This window comes from Orussus abietinus, unplaced genomic scaffold (assembly GCF_000612105.2).
Source record: "Orussus abietinus isolate OABI.00-Male unplaced genomic scaffold, Oabi_2.0 scaffold216, whole genome shotgun sequence".
NCBI lineage: Eukaryota > Metazoa > Arthropoda > Insecta > Hymenoptera > Orussidae > Orussus > Orussus abietinus.
In genome coordinates this window covers 1-27,149 of record NW_019394378.1, presented here as the reverse complement: position 1 = coordinate 27,149, position 27,149 = coordinate 1, and the positions used below count along the sequence as shown (strand labels likewise).

The 27,149-nt window shown below is 43.8% G+C and overlaps 1 protein-coding gene across 3 annotated transcripts in view; it reads left to right on the top strand.

Annotated features, from left to right (window-relative positions):
* The window catches only part of LOC105701084 (tRNA dimethylallyltransferase), a 37,148-nt gene extending 10,294 nt beyond the window's left edge, over positions 1-26,854 (top strand). For all 3 annotated transcript variants that reach the window (XM_012427511.2, XM_012427512.1, XM_012427513.2), the window contains exons 3-9: positions 324-586; positions 18,024-18,159; positions 20,657-20,772; positions 24,850-24,946; positions 25,835-25,948; positions 26,061-26,246; positions 26,322-26,854. In XM_012427511.2, the coding sequence (XP_012282934.2) occupies positions 324-586; positions 18,024-18,159; positions 20,657-20,772; positions 24,850-24,946; positions 25,835-25,948; positions 26,061-26,246; positions 26,322-26,426 (1,017 nt within the window). In that variant the 3' untranslated portion in view covers positions 26,427-26,854. The remainder of the gene's footprint in view (positions 1-323; positions 587-18,023; positions 18,160-20,656; positions 20,773-24,849; positions 24,947-25,834; positions 25,949-26,060; positions 26,247-26,321) is intronic.
* Positions 26,855-27,149: the final 295 nt, after the last annotated feature.

The window sequence follows — 27,149 nt, the reverse complement described above, 5'->3', positions numbered from 1 at the left end:
TTTATAATTATTGTACGAAAACGGCAGATGGAGTATGCCATTTGGTACAATACCCAATATAATTCGACATAGCTGTCAATATAAAAACGAACGTCCGCAATGTAGGCATTTAGAAAAATCTTCTTTATCGACGTCGATCAAGTTCCTCGACGTGTTTCACTTCACCTTAAGCTCTTATTTTTCTCCGCGTTGGAGAAAATTATTAGAATTGTTGGAGTCGAACGTGGAATGATATTCGGGATGTTCCCTCGGGTCGTCACTTTGGGTATTTCTGGATCGATTGGGCTTTTCTTTCCTTTTAATTGACTCCTTATCCGCTCCAGATAAACGATCTGCTCTCCAGGACGAAGTTGCCGGTCGTCGTCGGGGGCACCAACTACTATATAGAGTCGCTCCTGTGGGAGATACTCGTCCAGGACCCCTCGGGGTACGAGGTCGGGGACCTCGTGTGCGGAAACGGAAACGCGAAAAGGCTCAAACTCGTCGACGAGTCCTTGTCGAATCAGGAATTGCTCGAGAAACTCGAGGAAGTCGACCCGGAGATGGCGGGGAGGCTGCACCCTAACAACAGACGCAAGGTCATCCGGTAAGTCGATTCGATATCACGCTTATCGGGTCACCGGGTTATCAGGGAAAGGTCCAGGTTCCAGGGGTAAGGATGGGGGGCTCCCATTCTGCGAGTTACTTAAGGTGATGCGAAACCCCCTTCAAATCAGTCGATTCGAATACACTTTTTTTTATGGGTATAAGACCAAACTGTCGAAACTTTGACACATCACTCCTTATCATCTAAGAATTGTCCTGACATATTCAAAATTTGGATCTTTTAAAAAAAAATTTTTAATTTAGCCTAGGCCAGGACCAAAATGGCGTCGAGCTCTCATATTTCGATCGATATACAATTATCAAAGGCTCTGATATGGGAATCGAAAGGGTCAGGAGAATTTTACGACAATTTAGAAGACTCTGGTAATCGATAAACTCGAATTTGAACGGGATAAAGGCAAACAAAGTGTTGTATAAGCTTCTATGCCAAAAGGATGGTAATACGAGGTCTCGGGGTGAAAATTTAATTGACCTGGAAATCACAGATGGCGCAGGGAGTCCCTCTGCAGTCAATTAGGGCCCGAGGAAGTATAAATCCAGAGGATTTCTGGAGTTTTACCTCGATTTCTTTATAATTATTGTACGAAAACGACAGGTGGAGTATGCCATTTGGTGCAATATCCAATATAATTCGACACAGCTTTCAATATAAGAACGAACGTCGTCAACGTAGGCATTGTCATCCTCTTGAGGTGATATGAAAGTGGCATCTAAGAGGTTTTGTTTATAAAACTTTTCTCCCAACTCGATTTACCGAATAGTTTGAAACTTTACAACGTGAATAGGAAGACTATAAGTAAAGTCCCGAAACTCATGAAATTTCAATTCTTTTCAAATTTGTTTATAGGTATTTTAAAAATAGTCTATAAAAAGTGAAATTTCGCGAGTTTCAGGACCTACCTTAGGGTCTCCATATTCCCGTTTTAAAGTATGAAACGATTTGAGACACCCATTTCTATGAAACGTTTTATGAACAATTTAGCTTTTGGATCACGTTAAGGGGATGTGAAAGTGGCATATAAGAGGTTTTGTTTATCCAACTTTTCCCCCAACTCGATTTACCAAATAGTTTGAAACTTTACAACGTGAATAGGAAGACTATGAGGAAGGTCCTGAAACTCATGAAATTGAAATTCTTTTCAAATTTGTTTATAGGTATTTTAAAAATAGTTGATAAAAAGTGAAATTTCGCGAGTTTCAGGACCTACCTTAAGGTCTACATATTCACGTTTTAAAGTATGAAACGATTTGAGACACCCTGTTCTATGAAAAGTTTTATGAACAATTGAGCTTTCGGATGCCACTTTCACATCCCCTTAAGCCGCTAAGAATAATTTTCGGCCGCCCTATCGATACTCGTCATCGACTGATAACCAGGCAGTTGTCGCACCTACTGATACGAGGTTGACCCTCTCTTGGCGAGACGATTCTGACCCAGTTTCGGCAATCGGCATATGATATGCCAACCGAGACGGTAGAGTGTTAACGACGAGTCCACCGGATGTCGACGTCGATAGACAGGCGAAGCCTCTGCGAACGACCGATTTTCGCCTGCCCATTGTTCGGAAGAGATTTGAATAATCCATTGATTGACTCGATAAGAGTCCCGGTGATAAGGCGATTCCCAGGCGCCGATATATAATTGGCGACGTCCAAGGGATTGCGGTGGATCCTTCGAGAATTTTTCTTTTCTTTTCAAGCTTTCCCCCTTTATGAAAAAGAAAAAAAAAAAGAAAAATTACGAGAGTCGTGAAACGACTTGACGAGTCCTTTCTTAACACATTCGCGACCGCTGACGTGAATTCACGTCTTTTCATGTTTCTATCCCTGGTTGCCGCTGACGTGAATTCACGTCTTTTTCAAGTTCTATTTCCTGGTTGCCGCTGACGTGAATTCACGTCTTTTTAAATTCTATTCCTGGTTGCCGCTGACGTGAATTCACGTAATTTTAAATTCTATTCCTGGTTGCCGCTGACGTGAATTCACGTCTTTTTCAAGTTCTATTTCCTGGTTGCCGCTGACGTGAATTCACGTCTTTTTAAATTCTATTCCTCGTTGCCGCTGACGTAAATTCACGTCATTTAAATTCTATTCCTCGTTGCCGCTGACGTGAATTCACGTCTTTTTCAAGTTCTATTTCCTGGTTGCCGCTGACGTGAATTCACGTCCACGACGATACACGATACAAGTTTGCGGCAACCAGTTTCAGAATTTCATTATTTTCGTCAGTACTCAGTATTTGAAACGGAAAAAAATTTGCCGGTCGCGAATGTGTTAATTACTGATTACTCGTGGCCTGGGCGTTATCGTCGCGTAGGGGTTAATTATTAATTCCCGCTTTTTTAGGGCCAATGGAAGGGAAGGGAATATCAGCGGGTCGAGACGGAGGAATAGCCTACCATGTCACCGCTCCCGGTTCCTCGATTAACATTCGGCAACGAGTGCGATATGATATCTCGTGCAAAAAGAAGCGTCATTTAGATAAATCCGAGAGGGGGGGAGGTGTCATTCGCGTTATCGGACACGCGCGTGTGCGGGATCGGAGACCGATTGGCCAGTGAACTCGTATTGGAGGTCGTTGCGATCGATCGAGATCGATCTCGGCGACTGTCCTCGGCCGGGGAATAATTGTTCCGGGTAATCAGCTGATCGGCGCCGAGAGACGGCGTGTCTCTCCCGGGGCGGAGGCGCTGCCGGTCGATCTATCTCGATCCACAGTGGAAACTCGACTCCGCAGAGGGAAACGCTCTCTACGAAAAATCTAGATCAGGAAACCGGGCGGACTTTTTGTCCGAAAGTTTTCCCCGTGCCGTCTCCCGTATTCGAGATATCGACGACGGAAGGCACGAGGGGAAGAACTCTTCACCCGCAGGAATGCGATCAATCAGGCCGATGATTAAATGAAATCGATCGATCTCGATCACGCTGAATGCCGGCAGCCCCTTCGGGGTGATTTCACTTTTTAAAGATCTCTGCCGACCGAGTGCGGTCTCTTTAAGCCTGTTTACGTAATCGGCGATTCCCGACACAATTGGACGGATCTCTCTTGATTCCGCGGAATCGAACCGGGAAACAATGCCCGGGAAATTATATGAAACGCGGCTTGACTTGAACTTTTGGCGATTATTTCATTTGATTTTTTTTTTTAATTTTTTCCCCCCCTTAATTTCTACTTCTTTTTTTTTTCGTCTCCAGGCGCACCCCACATTATCAGCGCACGGGATACCGTGATAATGCGATCGGCCTTCGGGCTCCTCTAAATATAAGTGCACCCCACCTATCGGGGGTCATCATCGCGAGAGTTTACGAGCGATAAAGAGGTCCCCGAAATTGGTCATCGGATGAGAGGGGAGGGTCGAAGGACCATCCGATGGTCGGCGCCACCTGGCCCTTTCTCAATTTCGTCTCCCCCTTTTTTTTTTCTTTCTTTCTTCCTTTCTTTCGCCCTTTTTCAAGCAAGCCGACTCGTTACCTTAACGATCTGCCTGCATTCCCGGAATCGCCGAACGAGCCCGCGATGAGATAATTATTAAAAGGGAAAAGAGGAAAGAAGAAAGATGTATAAAACGTTGAGGTGATGTGAAATCTCAATATATCAAAAGGTCAGAAAAAAGATATTTAAAAAACTTTCCTCCAAACTGGGTGCGCCGAATCATTTGAAACTTCAACGTGTAATTATAAAGGCTCTAAGGAAGAACGCGATGCTCGTGAAATTTCATTACTCGACGAAAAATTTGTAATTACCTCGGACGAGAGGCAGAAAAAAACATTTTTTTTGCCTTTTTCGAAATATGAAATTTCACGAGCATCGCGTTCTTCGTTAGGGCCTCCGTGATCACGTGTTGAAATTTCAGATAATTCGGTGCATATAGTTTGGAGAAGAGTGTCAAATATTTTGACGTTTAATGTATATAGAATGACCGTTTCATATCGCCTTAAAACCATTTTTCTTGATATTTCATAAATATTTTAACCTCTTATGTATATAGAATGAGCGTTACATATCGCCTTAAAACCATTTTTCTTGATATTTCATAAATATTTTGACGTCTTATGTAAATAGAATGACCCTTTCATATCACCTTAAGACCATTTATCTTGTGTCCTTTTTTCTTAATTATGGCGCTCTAATCGTAACTCCTGAATTTCTTCTGACCGAGCAATTGAGATTTTCTCAACGTCGAATTCGGGTGCAACACCCGTTACATTTGTTGCCTTTTTTTTCTCTCTCTCTCTTTCTCTCTTTTCCTTTTCGGCCGACAATGCCGCTTCCTGGGCAGCTGCTGCGAGTCTTTCCTTTTCTCCAAGGAGGCGAGGCAGAGGGAGCGAGACAGGGAGAGAGAGAGGGAAAGAGGAGGCTTTAAGTATTCCCGCGAGGACGCGAGTTTCCTTTACCAACTGCGCACTTTTAAGGTGATATGAAAGTGTGATATATACGTACCAATAAGTGAAAATATTTATAAAACTTTTCTCCAAACTGGGTGCACCGAATTATCTGAAACATTAACACGTGGTTACGGAGGCTCCAAGGAAGAACGCGCTTCCTATGAGATTTCATTTTTTCGAAAGAAAAAAATATCTTTCTTTCGTTCTTGTCTGCGATAAATGCAACAATTTTTTTTTCCTTCGAAATTTCTTAGGGCCTCTATAATCACGTGTCAAAGTTTCAGATAATTTGGTGCACCCGGTGTGAAGAAAAGCTTTTTAAATATGTTGATATTTTCATAAGTATATATCACAGTTTCATATCACCTTGAGATGATATGAAAGGGTTATTATATATATCAGAACGTGAAAATGTTCATGAAACTTTTCTCCAAACTGGGTGCACCGAATTATCTGAAACATTAACACGTGATTGTGGAGGCCCTAAGGAAAAATGCGATGCTTGTGAAATTTCATTTTTCGACAAAAGATGCTTTTTTTTTCTTATTCCTGTCCGAGATAAATACAGAATTTTTGTTCGAAAAATGAAATTTCACGACCATCGCGTTCTTTCTTAGGGCCTCCGTAATCTCGTGATGAAGTTTCAAGTGATTGGGTGCACCCAGTTTGGAGAAAAGGTTTATATATATTTTCACTTTTGGTACGTATATGTATATCAAAGTTAAATATCACCTTAACGCGCCTGCGCCATTAGTCGCCGGGGGACTCGCTCGAATGACAGATGTCAAATTTCAGCCTGCGTTATCACTGGCAGGGCATCGAACCAGAACCGGCGTGGAGGGAAGAAGGAAAAAAGTGCACGTCCGAAACGGCAATCACCGGGCAAAAACGCGCCGCTTGATTTTTACATCCAGTTTATACGACGGGATGATTGCCGCGAGGATCTTTTTTCATTTTCTTTTTCTTTTTCTTTTTCTTTATCATCGCTGCACAATTTTGCGGAGCGATCGCGTTATCGCCCGGTGATAAGTCTCTCCCTCTTCGACTCGCGGGGCATCAGTGAGTCCGTCCTTGTTCTACGCAGGAAGTCGCGAGTTTCGGAGCAGAGGCCCCCGATTCTCGAGTTCATACGAATTTCTTTCGCATACGAATAGATTCGCATGAGAAATTTCGCATATGAGTAGTAAGATCAACTCTTGAGGACTTTTCGAATTGGGTTCGTGCGAATTACTTGTAGGTAATCGAATTTTTTCGCATGAGAAATGTCGCATATGCGTAGTAAGACCAACTCTTGAGGGCTTTTCGAATTGGGTTCGTGCGAATTACTTGTAGGTAATCGATTTTTTTTGCATGAGAAATTTTGCATATGCGTACTGAGACCAACTCTTTAGGACTCTTCGAATTGGGTTCGTGCGAATTACTTGTAGGTAATCGATTTTTTCGAATGAGAAATTTCGCATATGCGTAGTAAGACCAACTCTTTAGGACTATTAGAATTGGATTCGTGCGAATTACTCGTAGGTAATCGATTTTTTTCGCATACGAATAGATTCGCATGAGAAATTTTGCATACGAGTAGTGAGACCAACTCTTGAGGACCCTTTGAATTGGGTTCGCGCGAATTACTCGTAGGTAATCGATGTTTTTTGCATAGAAATAGATTCGCGTGAGAAATTTCGCATACGAGTAGTGAGACCAACTCTTGAGGACTCTTTGAATTGCATTCGTGCGAATTACTCGTAGGTAATCATACGCGACTACGAAGCAACATTACAGCTTGTCTGTGAAATATCCGAACCAATGAAATGTTCGCTTTAGCAATTGTTTATTTTTCCCTCTGTCTTTCCCTATATAGTTACATTGATCTTCAACCTCTTCATAAAGACCGATAGCTCTATGTTATTCTCGTACGCGAATTATCTCTTTCGCACGCTATGACCCATGGATGTAATTCGCATGGTATTACTCAAGAATGCCAATTGTTGAGAAGTCGTGTATGAAACTATCAATTTCGTATGCGAATGTTGATCGTATACAGTCGAGAATCGGGTCCCAGGGCGACGTGCGACAGTCACTTGCTCCTCTTTGATGAGGCGTGGAGGGATCGAGAGGGATGGGAGGGGATGAAAAGGGATAAAGGGGGATGGAAAGGGATGGAATTACTCTCGATCGGGTTCCTGAGGTCCCCTAAAGGAGCGAGTTCTCCAGCCGGACTCGCGTGTCGGCGGTTACGCCCAGTGTTCCTTTCACGCTCTCCTTTCTCCCTCCTTTCGCGCTCTCCTTTCTCTCTCTCCTTTCTCTCTCTCTCTCCTTTCTCGCGGCGGTCTTTTTCCTGGCGAGTCGGCCGAGATCCGCGCCTTAAGGGCGAGGGGCGAGGTTAGGCTCTCGGATCGGTCAGAAAAGGTGGAAAACACCCTCTTAAAAGATATTCATAAAATTCATACACCTTTAGTACATAAGGTTGCGGTAAAATTATAAATCTGATGTCTTAACAATGAATCGATACACATTTATTATGAAATTCGAAGGAAATTTATAATTTCACATCATCGCGTTGCAATTACGTGTAATTGCGGAGAAATATTATATATCTGATATTTTAAAGTCATTTGATAAGCGTAAATCTGATGTCTTAACTGTGAATCAATATACATTTATTATGAAATTCTAAGCAGATATATAATTTCACATCATCATGTTACAATTTCGTGCGATCCCGGAGAAAAATTATAAATCTGATATTAAAAAGTCATTTGATAAGCGTAAATCTGATGTCTTAACAGTGAATCAATATATATATATTATGAAATTCTAAGGAAATTTATAATTTCACATCATCGGTTGCAATTTCGTGCGATTGCGGAGAAAAATTATAAATCTGATATTGGAAAGTCATTTGATAAGCGTAAATCCGATGTCTTAACAGTGAATCAATATACATTTATTATTAAATTCTAAGCAGATATATAATTTCACATCATCACATTGCAATTTCATGCGATTGCGGAGAAAAATTATAAATCTGATATTGGAAAATCATTTGGTAGGCGTTGTTTGCAAATTTTTTTAGATGAGTTTCCAATTTTAAGATTGTTGATGTGAGTTTATTTTTCAAGAAGTTTAATCGAAAGATGACAAATATCGGTGGTACTGGCGGAGAAGCATTGTAGCGACATTCTAGAGTCCGAGGAATATTTAAATGATATTTAAACAAATTCTTACAGTCAATAGAAGACTCCGGAAGCATCTTGCACAATGTACAATGGCGGACATGAATGCCTCCCCTGCAGATACGGCATCGCCTGTGCAGGATGAGAGGGCATCGATGTCTCTCAGTGTACAATGGCGGACATGAATGCCTCCCCTGCAGATACGGCATCGCCTGTGCAGGACGGGAGGGCATTGATGTCTCCCAGTATACCTATTACTTTTCCATGAGTTCCCGGGTTCGGTACTCTGATAATTTTCAAAAAGATTTGTTTCAGCATTCAGGGCAGGACTGTCTCTAAAATCGTCCTCGAACGTGCACGAAACATATGTCAAATTTGTTTATCTGCAGAATAACCGTTTAATATCAAGTACCGATCGACACCAATTTATAACACATGTTATACATTTATTACAGGCATGTACTAAATTTCTAATGTATGTTACACATTTTATTTGAAAATACGTTATAAAATTAGTATACCATGTCCATATCAAACATCCAACAAAAATGTTATAAAATTATAATATTTTTTTTTTAACAGTGCACACTTTTTGTTGGAAGTTAATTCAAACATGGTATATTAAGTCTATAATATTTTTCCAAATAAAATGTATAACATAGATTATAAATTTATAACATACGTTATAAATTTGTGTTGATCAGGACTTGCTATTAAACGTTTTTTCTGCAAACAAGCAAATTTGTCATATGTACGAGGACGATTTTCGAGACAACCCTACCTTAGACGGCGAAAAAAAATCTTTTTACTTCAACCTTATGTACTACAAGTGTATGAATTATTTTAACAGTGTAATATATATTACACTGTTAAAATATATATATTTAAGGTCCGCCGCAGCGGTCCCGAGGACCCTGAAAATCCGAACCCAAGGCGTTCCGGGGGCATCCGGGCCGAAGAGGGGGGTTTGGCTCCCTCTTTTTCCAGACCCAGGACGTGATAAGACATCCATGGGAAACCATGAACGTATTTCATGGTTTCCCATGGATGTCTTATCACCCGGCAAGGGAACTCGATGTCGAAGTCTCTCCGGGATCGGCGCATCCGGGTTGCTCGTCACGGTCTCCCTGCCCGCGCCCCCTCGTGATAAGCCTTATCACCGACATGAGAACCCGCTCGTTAAGAGTCCGCCGGGCTCTTAACTTATTGGCCGACTAACCCGAATATGTGCGAGAAGTTCCATTTTCGCAGATCGCGAAGGAAACGCCCGGACCCGTCGTGGTGATTCGAAAGCGACACATTTAAGGCGAAGTGAAACCCCCCCTCAAATCAGTCGATTCGAATAAAACACTGTTTTTTTAAAGGTATTGGACCAAACTGTCCGGAACGTTGGCACATGACTCGTGATCGTCAAAGAATTGTCCTGACACGTTCAAAAGTTTTTTTAATTTTACTTTGGGATTAATCATTCCTAACCTCTCCCGCCAGGTAAACTCTGCATCCCAGGTCTCTTTTTTAATTTAAGGCGGAAAGAAACCCCCCTCAAATCAGTCGATTCGGATAAAACACTTTTTTTTAAGGGTATTGGACCAAACTGTCCGAAACTTTGATACATCACTCGTCAAAGCAATTGTCCTGACAAATTAAGTCCTACAAGATTAAGTTATAGTAATCTTTTATAAAAATCGGAGTTTCAGAGGTAGCAGGGCCTTCCTTAGAGGACTCCTTTTCGGATTCACCCGATGAAGTGTCAGGTGCGATTGATCCCTCGGGTAAGACTTTCCTGTCGCATGTACGACGACCGACGAATCCATGAAATTGCCACGTAGGTATGTGTAGGTGAATTGCAACGTAGGTATTTAGATAAATCTTTACCAACGTCGATCAAGTTCCTCGACGTGTTTCACCTCACCTTAACGTGTCTATGAAATATGTCCCCGAGTCGTTTGGAATCTTCCCGTGCCAGAATAGAGTATCCGGGGAAGATCCATGAAATATCTAATTTTGTTAACAATTTCATTCGACACCTCTTAACCTATTAACCGTGTCGACCTATTTGAAACGTGTGTTTTCATGACGAGTATACTCGTCAAACACGGTTAACAGGTTAAACTTTTATAAAAATCGGAGTTTCATGGGTAGCAAGACCTTCCTTAGAGGACTCCTTTCGGATTCACCTGATCCCTCGGGTAAGACTTTCCTGTCGCCTCTATGACGACCCACGAATTCATGAAATTACCACGTAGGTATGTGTAAGTGAATTGCAACGTAGGTATTTAAATAAATCTTCTTTACCAACGTCGATCAAGTTCCTCGACGTGTTTCCCCTCACCTTAACGTGCGATTGATCCCTCGGGTAAGACTTTCCTATCGCCTCTACGACGACCCACTAATCCATGAAATTGCCCCATAGGAAGCCTCGTTGGGTTTTCTGAAATCCGATCTTGTCTCGTAAGGTGCGAGGGCCTTTACGTCGCCGCCGTCGGCATGCGGCAACCGCTCGCGGCACCGGCCCGCCGCGGCGTAACCGCTTGCGGCCCCGCCGTGCGGTAACCGCGAGCGGGAACGCCCTGGCGTAACCGCGGGTGAAGGTTGCCAACGGAGAAAAACCTCCGGGAGGTTGTCTCCCGAGACGCCCTGGCACTCGGCCAGGAGTCGCGTTAGTCATCCCGAGGGACCTGGAGGACCGGTCATAGGCGGGGTAAATCGGGACTCCCTTTCGGGCTCGGCTTTGCGAATGCTTAAGGTGATGTGAAAGTGGCGTCGAAGAGGGTTTTGTTTATAAAACTTTTCTCCCGAATAGTTTAAAAATTTACAACGTGAAGAGGGGGATTATAAGGAAGGTCCTGAAGCTCTTGAAATTTCAATTCTTTTCAAATTTTTTTATAGGTATTTTAAAAATAGTTTATAAAAAATGAAATTTCGCGAGTTTCAGGACCTATCTTAGGGTCTCCATATTAACGTTTTAAACTATGAAACGATTTGAGTCATCCAGTTCTATGAAACGTTTTATGATCGATTGAGCTTGCGGGTGCCACTTTCACATCCCTTTAAGGAGGGAGATACATTTTACCGGAATTTTTTTTCAATGAATTTTCATGAATTCTTTCTACCGAAATCGTAAGACCTATTGAAAAATCCTTTTTCATACATACTTATTAATATTTTCTCCGCTTGTACATATTTTTCAAGAACATTTCATTGCGTCGTACTGTACGGCGCGCTGGACCGCAAGAGACTGCATTTCATCTGTACCCACAATTACTCCCGTTTGACTGATCGGAAAGAAAAAAATCTAGGTATATTATGCTTTGTCAAATGACCCTTTATAGCCGGTAGCTCGATCGCATTGAAAAAAAAAATATATATATATATAATGACCCTTTGATATCATCTCAAGTTAATATGAAAGTGCGATATATACGTACGAAAAAGTGAAAATATTTATAAAACTTTTCTCCACACTGGGTGCACCGAATTATCTGAAACCTTAACACGTGATCATGGAGGCCCTAAGGAAAATCATGAAATGTCATTTTTCGAGGAAAAAAAAAATGTTGCATTTATTTCGGACAAGACGCTTTTTTCCTTTCGATAAAATGACATCTCACGGGCAGCGCGTTATTTCTTAGAGCCTGATGATAGATGCCACGTGTTAATGTTTCACATAATTCGATGCACCCAGTTTGGAGAAAAAAGCTTTTATTAATATTTTCACTTTTTGTTGTGTATGTATATATTACAGTTTCATATCACCTTAATGCTCGGTAAGTACGCAGTACCCTCCAAATCGATCCCAGGGCGTCGTAGCAGCAACTGCGACGCGGCGACGCATCTGGTGCATCGGTGACGCATCACTCGCAAAGTGCACGTATCATCCGGTGCATGCACCTCCTGATACGCATCTAGCGATGTGCGATGCGTATCAGCCCTGGTAGCACAGAATAATTTCCAAATATTTGTTAATAATTTTTATTAAATATCTCGAGCGACAGAATTTTATAAGATGTAGATTTCACTTGAAGATATCTAACATATTTGTTGAAAATCTCAGTACCATAGTTAGTTTTAATAATTCATAAACGTATGTCGAACTTATATTTTTTTTATTTATGAACATATAATAAAAATACACTCTGCACTTTAAAATTATTACCGGACACTTCATTTGGTATTGGAGAACATAAAAGATGTTTGCAATATTTTCGCTCCACTTTTTCATGATGGTAGCAAAAGACGTGATTTTGGTGATAATTATTTTTAATACGTTTACTATGTATTCGGCGGGTAATGTTTAAGAAATACTTATATTAAAATGCAACGAAGTGTTTTGTATACCTACATATATAGTATAGCTAACGCTATAGAAATATAAAACTAATAATCCAAAGTAAATGCTTCGGAAATATTCCAAATGTTAGCTAAATATTTACAAAATGTACGATATTCATTAAATGAATAGGAAATACGAGAGAAATATTTCCTGCTACTAGGGAGGAAATGCATGCATTGGCAAAAAAATATTTTTTCCTTTCAGTGATTTTTTCTTGTTTTTTTTTGTTTTGTTTTGTTTTTCTGAGCATGGAGACGAATGAGGTATTTTCCAGAGCCGACGAGACTACTCGACCGGAATGGTTTTCTGAAATTAACGAAATGCGGTTTTTGTTTTTTTTTGTTTTTTTTTCTCAATATAGAGACGAATGGGGTATTTTCCAGAGCCGACGAGACTACTCGACCGGAATGGTTTTCTGAAATTAACGTAATGCGGTTTTTGTTATTTTTTTTGTTTTGTTTTGTTTTGTTTTACTGAACATAGAGACGAATGAGGTATTTTCCATAACCGACGAGACGACAACCGGAACGGTTTTCTGAAATTAACAAAATGCGGTTTTTTTCTTTCTCAATATAGAGACGAATGAGGTATTTTCCAGAGCCGACGAGATGACTCGACCGGAACGGTTTTCTGAAATTAACGAATTGCGGCCGATATGTAAATCTTTTTTTAATTTTTTTTTCTTTTTCGTCCTTTCTTCCCTGCGGGGAGTGATGGGACGACGGGTGCATCGATGCATCCGACGCTTCCAACGACGCATCCCAAGGGAGGCGATCGATCCTCTCCGTCAACGGGCCAATTATCCCGATAGGATCGATCGACGTCCCTAGGGCGCGGACACTGGGCGCCCGAATTAGTCGCCGGCTTATCGGTGTTATCAGGTAGCCGCGAGCGCCGGTGCGCGGCTAAAAGAAAAGGAAGAAAGCCCCTCTCCCCTGAGAAGGAAACATTCCCAAGTGTCCGCCGCCGATCTCACTGATTTTCATATATATGTTGAAAAACGCAAAAATCTAAGACACGTTTTTTTATTTATTTTTTATGTTTTTATTTGCAATGGTTCGCATTTAAGGGGCGAAACAACCCCCCAAAGTTTGGCGAAAAATCGATTTTTATATTAATTTTCGTAGAAGCAGGGGAGGGATTTCGACGAAACTTGGCATAAACGTATTCTGTATGAGGACGGTGAAAACGCAATATTGTCCTGGAATGGTACAACTCCTCAAGGGGGTGAACTACCCTTCGGGTAAAATTTTTTTCTAATATCTATTAAACAAACACTCCTACTTAAGTTCCACTTATGCCGTGTGATTGATCACGAAAAATGCGGAAATACGTGTTTTTTGCTTTTTGCGAATGAACATTTATACGTCGGTTGAAAAGAATGGATGTAGGTGGTATATGGGTATATCCCGACTACCTTTATTGGGTTATATCGGCATCGAATCTATTGCGAAACAATTTCAGTCTCTTAAACTGTTATTTCTTTAAATTTGTTTATAAATTAAAATTATTTCTAATATCTATTAAACAAGCATTGCTACTTAAGTTCTACTTATGCCGTGTGATTGCTCACGAAAAATGAAGAAATACGTGTTTTTTGCTTTTTGCGAATGAACATTTATACGTCGGTTGAAAAGAATGGATGTAGGTGGTACATGGATATATCCCGACTATCTTTATTGGGTTATATCGACATCGAATCTATTGCGAAACAATTTCAGTCTCTTAAACTGTTATTTTTTTAATTGGTTTATAAATAATTGCATGCTATGAAAACCAACGACATTTTGAGGTATTGGCACGTTTACATGATTTATGTACAATGAATTGGTCACGATATATCCCAATAAAGATAGTCGGAATATACCCATATACCACCTACATTCATTCTTTTCAACCGACGTATAAATGTTCATTCGCAAAAAGCAAAAAACACGTATTTCCTCATTTTTCGTGAGCGATCACACGGCATAAGTGGAATTTAAGTAGGAGTGCTCGTTTACTAGATATTAGAAAAAAATTTCGCCCGAAGGGTAGTTCACCCCCTTGAGGAGTTGTACCATTCCTGGACAATGTGTATCCACTGTCCTCATACAGAATACGTTTACGCCAAGTTCCATCGAGATCCCCCCCCGCTTCAACGAAAATTAATATAAAAATCGAATTTTCGCCAAACTTTGGGGGGTTCTTTCCCCCCTTAGATGCGAACCATTACAGGTAATAAAAAAACACGTGTCTCTTAGATTTTTACGTTCTTCGACATATATGAAAATCAATGACATCGGCGACGGACACTTGTCAATGTTTCCTTGTGAGAATGCCACCTCGCGCATACGGCCACTTCCTCGTGCCAATGTCAGGTCCACTCGCGAAGTGGACCAGTTCCTTAGCGGCATCGCGGCGCCCCCCGAGATAACGGTTACCGAGGAATGATAATGGACCGCGTCGATGGGCTCCGAGTCGGCCAATCTGGGAGAAAGTCACTTTTCCATCCGCCTTGCTTCCCCGATCTGCTCTCTTCCCCCTCCTTCTATCTCCCTCTCGCTCGGTCCTTCCGCGTTATCGGCGCGGAATTACGCAACGACTGCCGGCACCGCGGTGCGATTATCGATATGGGTCAGAATTTGGGAGATAGCGGATCGTACGCGTCGCTCCGAAATCTGCGCACGGCGATCTCGAGTGTCCAATAAATTGCCCGAATTGTTGTTGCCCCCTCTATCTCTCTTTCTCTCTCTCCCCATCGTTATCGACGTTTCTTCTCGTCATTTGCGAACTTTGCCACGAGATTAGCCCGCGAGTTTTATAGTGGGTCTTGAGATTGATCCTTTGAGAGGCGACGATATCGCGGCTTCCATCTGGCTGGAGGTTTATATATATATGTATATTATATATATTTATATATATGTATATATATGTATAGTATATATATATAAACTCAGCCAAATAGAAGCCACCACATCGTCGCCATATATATGCATAATATACGTATATATCCCTTTTATCGCCGGGCGAAAAAGAGGTGCTTATGCGAAGATAACCGGCCGAATTTTACGATTTTACTAGGATTTGGAAAAAGGCTCGTAAAAACCAAACGAAAAGCAATATTTACATAATTCAAAAAGTCAGGGTATGAAGGACAAAATAGAGAATAAAACGGTGACGCTAATTTTTCTATATTCATTGAAAATTACATAAATAACAAAGGTATAAGCGATCGAAAAAAAGAAGAAAAACTGAGTTCTCCGTTTCAAAACGTGATTGCACATAGGGTCATCTTTTTATCGTAAATTTATATAGACCGTTTATTGCAAGGTATATACTTAAACTTATAAAATCTCACGCGGAAATTTATATATATATATAAATAAATTTCCATTATAGTGGCTTCTACCTGACTGGCGCTTCTTTATGAAGCGACGCTATGGTGGCTCCGATCCGATCGATGGTTTTTTTATGAACCGCTACTATAGTGGCCTCTTTCATTCCAATACATTGAAAGCGATAAATGAATTCGGAAATATATATATATATTTTCACTATAATAGCTTCTACCTAACTGGCGCTTCTTTTTGAAGCGACGCTATGGTGGCTCCGATCCGATCGATGGTTTTTTTTATGAACCGCCACTATAGTGGCCTTCATTCCAATACATTGAAAGCGATAGATGAACGCGGAAATATGTATATATATTTCCACTATAATAGCTTCTACCTGACTGGCGCTTCTTTATGAAGCGATGCTATGGTGGTTTCCATCCGATCGATGGTTTTTTATGAACGGCCACTATAGTGGCCTTCATTCCAATACACTGAAAGCGATAAATGAATGCGGAAATATATATATATATATTTTCACTATAGTAGCTTCTACCTGACTGGCGCTTCTTTATGAAGCGACGCTATGGTGGCTTCGATCCGATGGATGGTTTTTTATGAACCACCACTATAGTGGCCTCAGTTCCAACACCCTGGAAGCGACAAATGAACGTCGTAATCCATATAATATTTTGTATTAATTTTTGCACATATCTCTACTTTCGAGCTCAGTGGGCGCGCGCAGAAGTGTCTGGTTTGCGTAATCGCGGGGGAGGCGAACCAAGGCGAGGATCCCGTAAAAGCGTCACCGGGTGGGGCGGCCAAAACGCGCCGGAATTACCGGCGGTCCTCGGTCCTTGCTCCCTTCCCGGAGAGGCCGGGTCTTTTCCCGGTTTCCCGGCGCGTCGATCGAAAATAGAAGGGAGCGTCTCTCCTCGGCCGGGGGCGTCGCGACGCGTGCTCTTTCTCTCTCTCTCTTCTTCGTCTAGAACGAGAAATTCGGAACGTCGGGGAGAGCTAGGGAGATCGAACGGGGAATCGAAGGAAAGCGCTATTAAAAGTAGAATCGATTAACCATTTGAAGGCAAAGCCGTTTTGACGTATGGGCGAAATTCGCGATACCGTGCAAGCGATTGTGGACCAAATGCTGGACCTATATGTATGATGTGAAAGCGCGATTAAAAGTAGAGGGAATCGATTAACCATTTCAATGCAAAGCCATTTTAACGTATGGGCGAAATTCACGATACCGTGCAAGCGATTGTGGACCAAAAGTTAGACGTATATGTTTGGTGTTGTAAGGTAAAGGTTAATGTTGGAGGAAAATGGATTTTAACATGCCATTTTGACGTATGGGCGAAATTCGTGACACCGTGCAAGAGATTGTGGACCAAACGTTGGACGTATATGTATGATGTGAAAGCGCGATTAAAAGTAGAGGGAATCGATCAACCACTTCAATGCAAAGCCATTTTGACATATGGGCAAAATTCGCGATACCGTGCAAGCGATTGTGGACCAAAAGTTGGACGTATATGTATGGTGTTATAGGGCAAGGATTAATGTTGGAGAAAAATGGATTTTAACAAGTCATTTTGGCGTATGGGCGAAATTCGCGATACCGTGCAAGAGATTGTGGACCAAACGCTGGACCTATATGTATGATGTGAAAGCGCGATTAAAAGTAGAGGGAATCGATTAACCATTTCAATGCAAATCCATTTTGACGCACGGGTGAAGTCGCAACACCGTACAAGCGATTGTGGACCAAACGTTGGACGTATATGTATGGTGTTGTAGGGCAAGGGGTAAAGTCGGAGGATAATGGATTTTTCAAGCCATTTTAACGCATGGGCGAAATTCGCGATACCGTGCAAGCGATTGTAGCCCAAAAGTTGGAAGTATATGTATGATGTTGTAGGGCAAGGGGTAAAGTCGGAGGATAATGGATTTTTCAAGCCATTTTAACGCATGGGCGAAATTCGCGATACCGTACAAGCGATTGTGGACCAAACATTGGACGTATATATATGATGTTGTAGGGCAAGGGTTAAAGTCGGAGGATAATGGATTTTTCAAGCCATTTTAACGTATGGGCCAAATTCCCGATACCGTGCAAGCGATTGTGGCCCAAAAGTTGGACCTATATGTATGGGGTTCTAGAGCAAGGGTTAAAGTCAGAGGAAAATGGATTTGAATGATTTTTTATTGCAGATCTCTGGAGGTGTTCGAGCAGCACGGAAGGAGACACTCGGAGATCCTGAAGGAGCAACGCCAGGCCGGTGGCTGCGGCCTGGGAGGGCCGCTGCGTTTCCGGGACTCCATCCTCCTCTGGCTGCGCTGCGAGCAGGTGGGTCCCCGGGTCCCGGGGGACGATTCCGCCGCGAAACCGGCGCGGCCGCGACTTTCCCTCGCGGCGGCGTTGGGTAACGCCGAGCACGGCTCGTTGGTCGCGAGCACCGCGCGGAATTCGGATCTTTCCTAAAGGCGCGGTCGAGTTTCGCCCGGAGAGCGGCGAGAGATCCGCTTTTCCCGCTTCCAGCGGGCGGTCGTTCCGCGGAGGAAAGGCCGGAGCGAGACGCCGGGGGAACATCGACCGCGGAGGAGAGGCGGAGGTCGGGAACGAGAGGCAAGAAACGGGACGCGGCGACCAGGATGTAGGACGCGAGTCTCCGGGAGCGGAATGCCGAGAACGGGACGAGGAGCGAAAATAACCGGCGGTGGTTCCGCGCCGCCCACGCGGCCGCGCGGAATCTCGCGCGAGCCGGTTCCCACGTGGCCCGAGTCCCGATCGATCCTCTTCTCGGGCAATCTTCCCTCGGGATTGCCGACAAAGGGCCTTAATTCGGGCAATCATCGCGAGTGGAAGGGTCGATCGCTTCTCGGGACGCCGAGGAACCGCTCCCGGGGGCGCGGAACCGCGAGCGCTTCCTGGAAGCGGAATTGGAGCGGAATTCGAGTCCTAGGACCGTCGCGATCCCGGAAAGGGGAGGAGAGGGGCCGAGACGGCGGACAGACGGAGAACCGGAGCAAACTGGACGAAGCTGGTCGATACGAGGAGGAACGAGAGAGAAAGAGAGAGAGAGAGTGCGGCCTAATTCGCGGAACGCGAGGGCCGCGCCGGGGGAGTGAATGGCGGGCTCGCGCATGCGCGCCGAGCGCGGTGCGTACACGCGTACATTTTTATGAATGAACCCGTCTCTCTCCCTCTCTCGTAAACCGCGTGAAGAGCGTCGCGCCGGCTCGGCGGGCGAACCCTTTCCTTTCGAAGGGAGGGAAGAGAAAAAGGGACATCTCGACCGTTTCCTCTCGATCCCGCGGCTTGGCGAGCCGAGCCGAGTTTTTTGGCGCGAAGGGGTCCCCTGTCTCGCTCTTTTGGCTCCTTTTCGCTTTTTTCGCTTTTCTCGGGTTTTCTCTTCCTTGCGCATATTTTCTTTCTCTCTTGCCTCTTTTCGTTTTTTTCCCCCCTTCAGCTTTTATCGCACTTCTTCCTCTCCTCGGTCTTCACACTCTAGCTCTTTTCGCTTTTCTCGAGTTTTTCTCTCTTCGCATATTCTCTTTCTCTCTTGCCTGTTGTCACTTTTTTCGCTCCTCCGACTTTTATCGCTCTTTTCGCTCTTCTCGGTCTTCTCGCTCTCGCTCTTTTCGCTGTTTTCGCTCCTTTGGCTTTTATCGCACTTTTCGCTCTCCTCGGTCTTCTCGCTCTCGCTCTTCCATTCGCGCGGGAATCGCCTCGCCTTGAGGCTAATCAACGGCGGCCGCCACTTGGCCGGCAGCTGTCGTCGTATCAGCGGCCGCGCCGAGATGTCGTCACTTCCTGTTCCTCCGGCGAGTCGTGAGACGCCGCGAGGAGGCCCTCCGTGGGAGCCGGTGGACTCCCCGTTCCCGAGGGCTACACCCGCGCGTCCTTCCGTCTAGTTTCCGCGTCGCGGCCGAGTCGTTGGCCCGAGCCTTCTATTTCCATCCCGTAAACGATGGCCCGAGGGAAATCCCAAGAGAGGCCCGCGAATCCCCGAGTCCACGTGCTCCTAGCGCTCGAGGAGAACGACCGATCTCTTCTCCTGGAGTATATCCAATGACCACTCCTTATCGTCGCGAGGGCGGAACTCCGGAAAAATGGCTTTAAAAGGGGATAAAAGAGACGCGAATCCCGGAGTCCACGTGCTCCTGGTGCTCGAGGAGAACGACCGGCCTCTTCTCCTGGAGTATATCCAATGACCACTCCTTATCGTCGCGAGGGCGGAACTCCGGAAAAGGGGATTTAAAAGGGGATAAAGGAGACGGCGAAAGAGACGCGAATCCCCGAGTCCACGTGCTCCTGGTGCTCGAGGAGAACGACCGACCTCTTCTCCTGGAGTATATCCAATGACCACTCATCGTCGCGAGGGCGGATCTCCGGAAAAGGGGCTTTAAAAGGAGATAAAAGAGACGGCAAAAGAGTCGCGAATCCCCGAGTCCACGTGCTCCTGGTGCTCGAGGAGAACGACCGATCTCTTCACCTGGAGTATATCCAATGACCACTCCTTATCGTCGCGAGGGCGGAACTCCAGGAAAAGGACTCCAAAAGGGGATAAAAGAGATGGCGAAAGGGCCGGAAACGAGATCGGCGAGAGAGCTCGCGAAAAGTCGAACGCACACGCGTGCTCTCTGGGGCCTCCCCTCGTCGAGGAAGCCTTGACCCGATTCCGGGGCCCGAGTGGTGCTTTCTAGTTTCTGGTTTCGACATTCCGAGAGAGAGACCCGGCCCGAGATACCGGGTTGGTTCCTCGAGGAAGGACCCGCGAGGTCGGCATAAATTATCCTCACCGGTCCGTTAACAATCTATTAACGAGTTTCCCTTCTTCCAGGAGGTCCTGGACGACAGGCTGGACCGCAGGGTGGACTCTATGGTGAAGGCCGGCCTGCTGAAGGAGCTTCTCGACTTCCACGAGAGGTACAACCGCGAGAGGATGGAGAGCAACGCGTAAGTTCGAGGGTGCGTCCTGGAGGCGGCGGGCTCTGGAATATTTTTTTTCCTCCAAGTTTTTTGGTATAATGTTTTTTATTTTGTTTTGTTTTATTTTTTATTTTGTTTTGTTTCGTTTCATTTTATTTCAATTTATTTCATTTTATTTCATTTTATTTCATTTTATTTAATTTATTTTAATTTTATTTTTTTTCCCTCTTGTATCTTCTCTCGCGAGGACAGTCGGACGTACCGAGTCATCGAATTCCGCGGGAATCAGGTGGCCGGCCTTCGAGCTTGGCCGACGCGGGATTTTTTCTCTCTATTTTTTTTTTCTTATTTTTTTAACGCATCAGAGGGGTCCTCTAAATCAATCTTAAACATTCCCGAGGATTCTTTTCGATCGTAAAAGTTAATCGGAGAGGAGGGAATCGACGTGTCGATGAGAGGTGGAGGTAGACCCCTTTTCCTTCAGCCTCCGCGACGGAGAGCACGTACTTCCGGTACCTTGACTCCTCCGCACGCCTCTCGCCGATTCGCCACCGGAAACCGGAAACGCGGCCTCGCCGATCCCCGAAATCGCGTGCCGGGAATTTTGCCAACCACGGATTTTTTCTCTCGGATCCCATGGCGTCCATGAGAATCCGCCTGAAAAAATGTCCATCACCACCCGTTCACCTCGGAATATTCGAGCTTATCCGGTCGCGTTTAAATATATCCATCCTGCTCGCGGTTACACGTGGGGGATTTTCCAAGATACATTTTTAGGGAACTCTTTTTGTCTTTTCTTTTGGTCCCCCCCATCCGGGTAATTTCCTTTAAAAATTATACGCTAGCGAATCTTTGCGCTCGAGCCTCGGGATCTATTTACGATCGATTTAGAACTTTCTTAGGGATTTATATTGAAAATATATCGACTCGCGAGTGATAAGGCGACTCCTCGAGGTCGAGCCCCGATATCTCGGACACGTGGAGATCGCCGGTCGCGAATCCCCAGGGGAACGACGATCGTTAAAGTGAAGTGATACGAGTCGAGGAACTTCATCGACGTCGATAAAGAAGATTTTTATAAATGCCTACGTTGCCGACGTTCGTTTTTATATTGACAGCCCTGTCGAATTATATTGGATATTGTACCAAATGGCATTCTTGCTTTCTGGGGCCCTAATTGACTGCAGAGGGACACCCTGCGCCATCTGTGGTTTCCAGGTCAATTAAATTTTCACTCCGAGACCTCGTATTCCCATCGTTTTGGCATAGAAGCGCATACAACACTTTTTTTGCCTTTATCCCGTTCAAATGCGAGTTTATCGATTATCAGAGTGTTCCAAATTGTCGTAAAATTGTCCTGACCCTTTCGTTTCTCATATCAGAGCCTTCGATAGTTGTATATTGATCGAAATATGAGAGCTCGACGCCATTTTGTTTCTGGTCTGGGCTGAGTTTACAAATTTTATCCAAAAATCCAAATTTTGAACGTGTCAGGACAATTCTTAGATGATCAGGATGTGTCAAAGTTTCGGACAGTTTTGTCCAATACCCTTAAAAAAAAGTGTTGTATTAGAATCGACTGATTCGAAGGGGGTTTCACTTCACCTTAAGGGGGGATTTTCTTTTCTCTTCGCCGAGTTAACCGCTTCTTTATAATTTTCAGGTGGAGAAACAATACCACGGATCAATCTGAAATTTGGCATGTTGATTAATTGACATGTTACGTACGCATTAAATAATGTTGAATCGTTTCCTCCCAAAAATACGCACTCCCACAATTATTGCACGAAAACGACATAATGGAGTATATCAATTAGTACAATACCCAATATAATTCGACACAGCTGTCAGTATAAAAACAAACGACGGCCACGTAGGTATTTAGAAAAACCTGTTTTACCGACGTCGTTCAAGTTCCTCGACGTGTTTCACATCACCTTAATCGCCAAGCTCCATGCGGGGAGTTTAGCTGAGAAACAACTCGTCAAGGGCGACCTGGGGAAAAAGTAGGATGCGAGGTTGCAGTGTCGACGGGTGTTTGACTTGACGCGTCGCGCTGCGTAATGTTCTTTTTTTTCCGAGATTATCAGTGATAACGGCGCCGTTTACCCGACTATTCTCCCGTCGGTCTGACGTATGGTAGGCCGTTGTGCGTAATCTATGACAACGATATCGTGGTGCGTTAATTGACACCCGCCATACTTTGACATCGCATATCTTGACGTTTTCCTTTTTCTTTTCTTTTACATATCATCGTTACAAATCGCGCCCATCGGTCGCCGTACTTGGCGGCGAATTATCGTCGACGATAAATCGCAAAATCGGCGTCGATGAATAGCAAAATCGGCGTCGTTGAATCACAAAATCGGCGTCAATAAATCGCAAAATTAGCGGCGATAAATCGCAAAATCGGCGTCGATAAATCGCAAAATCGGCGTCGATAAATCGCAAAATCGGCGTCGATAAATCGCAAAATCGACGTCGATCGCGGCGGAAGAGGAAGCGGGGAAACCGGAGCCGGCGATTGTGTTTCTTGAAACAAGTGTCGGGCGATTCCGTTCCGGCCGAGACGCGCAACCTTTCCCGCCACGTAAGCCGCTCGCCGGCCTCAGACTCGGTTATCGCGGCCTGATAACACGTGGCGGCCATCCGAAGCACATTTCGCCGCATAAGGAGTTTCCGTCCGAGCGGAGGTGCCGATTAGCAGGCTCGATCGCTCGACTCGCACCTCGAAGCTATGTCGAGATGTTTTAATCGCTGAGGCGAAGTGAAGCCCCCCTCAAATCAGTCGATTCGAATTAACCCCTTTTTTTTTTAAGGGTATTGGACCAAACTGTCCGATTGACTCGGGATCATCAAAGAATTGTCCTGACACATTCATAATTTGGATTTTAAAAGAATTAGAGAAAAGATTTTAATCGCTAAGGCGAAGTGAAACCCCCTTCAAATCAGTCGATTCGAATAAAACAATTTTTTTTAAGGGTATTGGACCAAACTGTCCGAAACTTTGATACGTGACTCGTAATCATCAAAGAATTGTCCTGACACATTCAAAATTTAGATTTTAAAAGAATTAGATAAACGATTTTAATCGTTAAAGCGAAGTAAAACCCCCCTCAAATCAGTCATTTCGAATAAAACACTTTTTTTTAAGTGTATTGGACCAAACTGTCCGAAACTTCGACACATGACTCGTAATCATCAAAGAATTGTCCTGACACATTCAAAATTTAGATTTTAAAAGAATTAAAGAAAAGATTTTAATCGTTAAGGCGAAGTGAAACCCCCCTGAAATCAGTCAATTCGAATAAAACACTTTTTTTTTAAGAGCATTGGACCAAACTGTCCGATTGACTCGTGATCATCAAAGAATTGTCCTGACACATTAAAAATTGAATTTTTCCAAAACAGTTTTCAAGTTAGTCCAGACCAGAACTAAAACGACGTCGAGCTCTGATATTTCAGTCGATGTCCAATTATTGAAGGCCCCGATATGAGATACGAAAGTGTCAGAACAATTGTACGACAATTTAGAACACTCTGGTAATCGATAAACTCGTATTTGAACGGAATAATGACAACAAAAGTGTCTTATGAGCAGTTATGATAATACGACGGTAATACGAGGTCTCGGAGTGAAAAATTAGTTGACATGGAAATCACAGATGGCGCAGGGAGTCCCTTCAGTCGATTAGGACCTCAGAAAGCGTGAATCCAGAGGATTTCTGAAGTTTTACTTTGATTTCTTTATAACTATTGTATGAAAACAACGGGTGGAGTATGCCATTTAGTACAATACTAAATATAATTCGACACAGCTGTCACTATAAAAATGAACGTCGGCAGCGTAGGCATTTAGAAAAACCTATTTTATTGACGTCGATCACGTTTCTCGACGTGTTTCACTTCACCTTAAAGGATCGTTTATCTTCAATCTTTGATAAAGAAAAGGGGCAATAAATAAATGAAACGGCCATTTTATCGATCGCCCTGGAGGACGTCTGCGGTATTTTACGAAAACGAGATGCCCTGGTTCGTTTTAACATTAACACGGTTTCATTTTGAACCCCGTGACGAGCTATGGCTTTTTTTTTTCTTTTCCAGAGCTCCGGACTACACGAAGGGTATCTTTCAAAGCATCGGCTTCAAGGAGTTCCACGATTACCTGGTGCTCCCCGAAGACGAGAGGAACGGCGAAAAGGTATTCTCGGCCGTGGTTTCTTTTTTGCGATGCCTTGGGGAATTTTTCTCCCAGCTATTCCAGTACCTTTAAGGTGAAGTGAAACCCCCCTCAAATCAGTCGACTCGAATAAGACACTGTTTTTTTAAGGGTATTGGATCAAACTGTTCGAAACTTTAACACATGACTCGTGAACACCCAAAAATTGTCCTGACCCATTCAAAATTTGGATTTTTCCAAAACATTCTTCAAGTAAGTCTAGGCCAGAACCAAAATGGCGTCGAGCTCTGATATTTCGGTGAATATACAATTATTTAAGGCTCTAATATGAGAAATGAAATTGCGAGGACAATTGTACGACAATTTAGAACCTTCTAGTAATCGATAAACTCGCATTTTAACGGAATAAATGCAAAAAAAGTGTCTTATGCACTTTTATGCTAAAACGATGGTAACACGAAGTCTTGGAGTGAAAATTTAGTTGACATGGAAATCACAGATGGCGCAGGGGGGCCCTCTGCAGACAATTAGGGCCCAGAAAGCACGAATCCAGAGGATTTCTGGAGTTTTACTTCGATTTCTTGATATTTATTGTTCGAAAACGACAGGTGGAGTATGCCATTTGGTACAATATTCAATGTAATTCGACCCAGCTGTCAATATAAAAACGAACGTCGGCAACGTAGGCATTTAAAAAAATCTTCTTTATTGACGTCGATTAAGTTTCACTTCACCTTAATGGGTGTCCGTAAGCAAAGTCGGGAGGATGTAGGAAAAACGCTTTTATGTTTGTCGTAAGGTCGGTCTATGTGGCTTGTTGCGTTACGCAATCACTCCATCCGTTGTATGTCTGGTCGTTTGGTGCTCCTTCCGTTGGGGCATGGTTCCTAAAGTTTGTCTTAATTTCAGGGTAAACGTCTGCTCCAGCAAGGAATCGAGGATCTGAAAATTGTGACGAGGAGGTACGCCAGGAAACAGAAAAAGTGGGTGACCAACCGGCTTATTCGTCGGCAAGATAGACAGGTGAGGGTACTCATAATTCGTAGGTGTACTTCCATTTCCTCTACCTGCAGATGTACAGAGTTAAATGGTAGACGATATAGGAGGTAAACGTAAATTGTTTTCACGTTCTCAGGTACCTCCGGTGTACACGTTGGACTGTACAGATGTGGATCAGTGGAACGGCAAAGTGCTCGAGCCTGCCATAGCGATCGTTTCTGCAAGACTTCGTAACGAGACTCCCAGCCAGTCACCCGTTAATGAAAACGTGAAGAACGTTAAAGCGAACGACAGCAGCAACGAGGAGAAGCACACCTGCGAGGTAATGGTGATATCCATTAAATGTTAATTAATCATCTCGATGGGTGCGGTAGACTTTCTGCTTATCCTTCTGCAGATCTGCGAGAGGACGTTCATTGGCGAATTACAGTGGAACGCACACCTGGGAGGCGCGAAACACAAGAAAATGGTCCAGAAGAAGAAGGAATTGGAGAATTCCTGATGAGGGAATTCATCTTTTAAGGAGAAATTATGCTTTTTCTACTCTCAGATAGATTTGGAATATTTCTGACCGACCTAAGGACACGAATACAGAATATTGTTAGATATATTGTACTATTCTGTTGAATTGGTTTTGAAGTTTCGCTAAATTCTGGTCGGCTTCGCCGTTCGGGCAAGTTTTCTTAGTAGTTCATCGATTAGGGAAAGATAGGATTAACCCTTTGCGGTCGTATGTCTACTCTCAGCCACCAAAATTCTCTTGATCTTGTGAAAATGCGACCGCAAAGGGTTAAGTGGTTTTAGAAGAGATCGGTGGCGCTATCTTTCAGTTTTCTGGAGAACTGCCTCGGTGTGGTTGCTCAAACTTCGTGGAGATGGCGTCACTGATCAGCTTGAACTACCAAGCAAAGCAATCTGTTCGGTCAGTAAAGAAGCAATCAATGATACCATTTTTCGGTATCTAGGACTGACGCTTGCTACTTCTTCGCTCCTCCTTCTCTCCTGTTTCCTCAAAAGATTTTTCCTCCAAGTTCATATTTGAGGCAGGTTCGCAAAGTCGGCACGCTGAATCGCTATGTTACCGGTAACTGTTACGTCCATTATAGTATACACCAGTTCAACGCAAGCAGGGAATATCAGAGATGAGTTGGGAGATTGCTCACGGGCAGAGTCGCGCGATCGCACCGTGTGCTGCCCTCTGATTTCGTACGTTAGCTTTCACCGT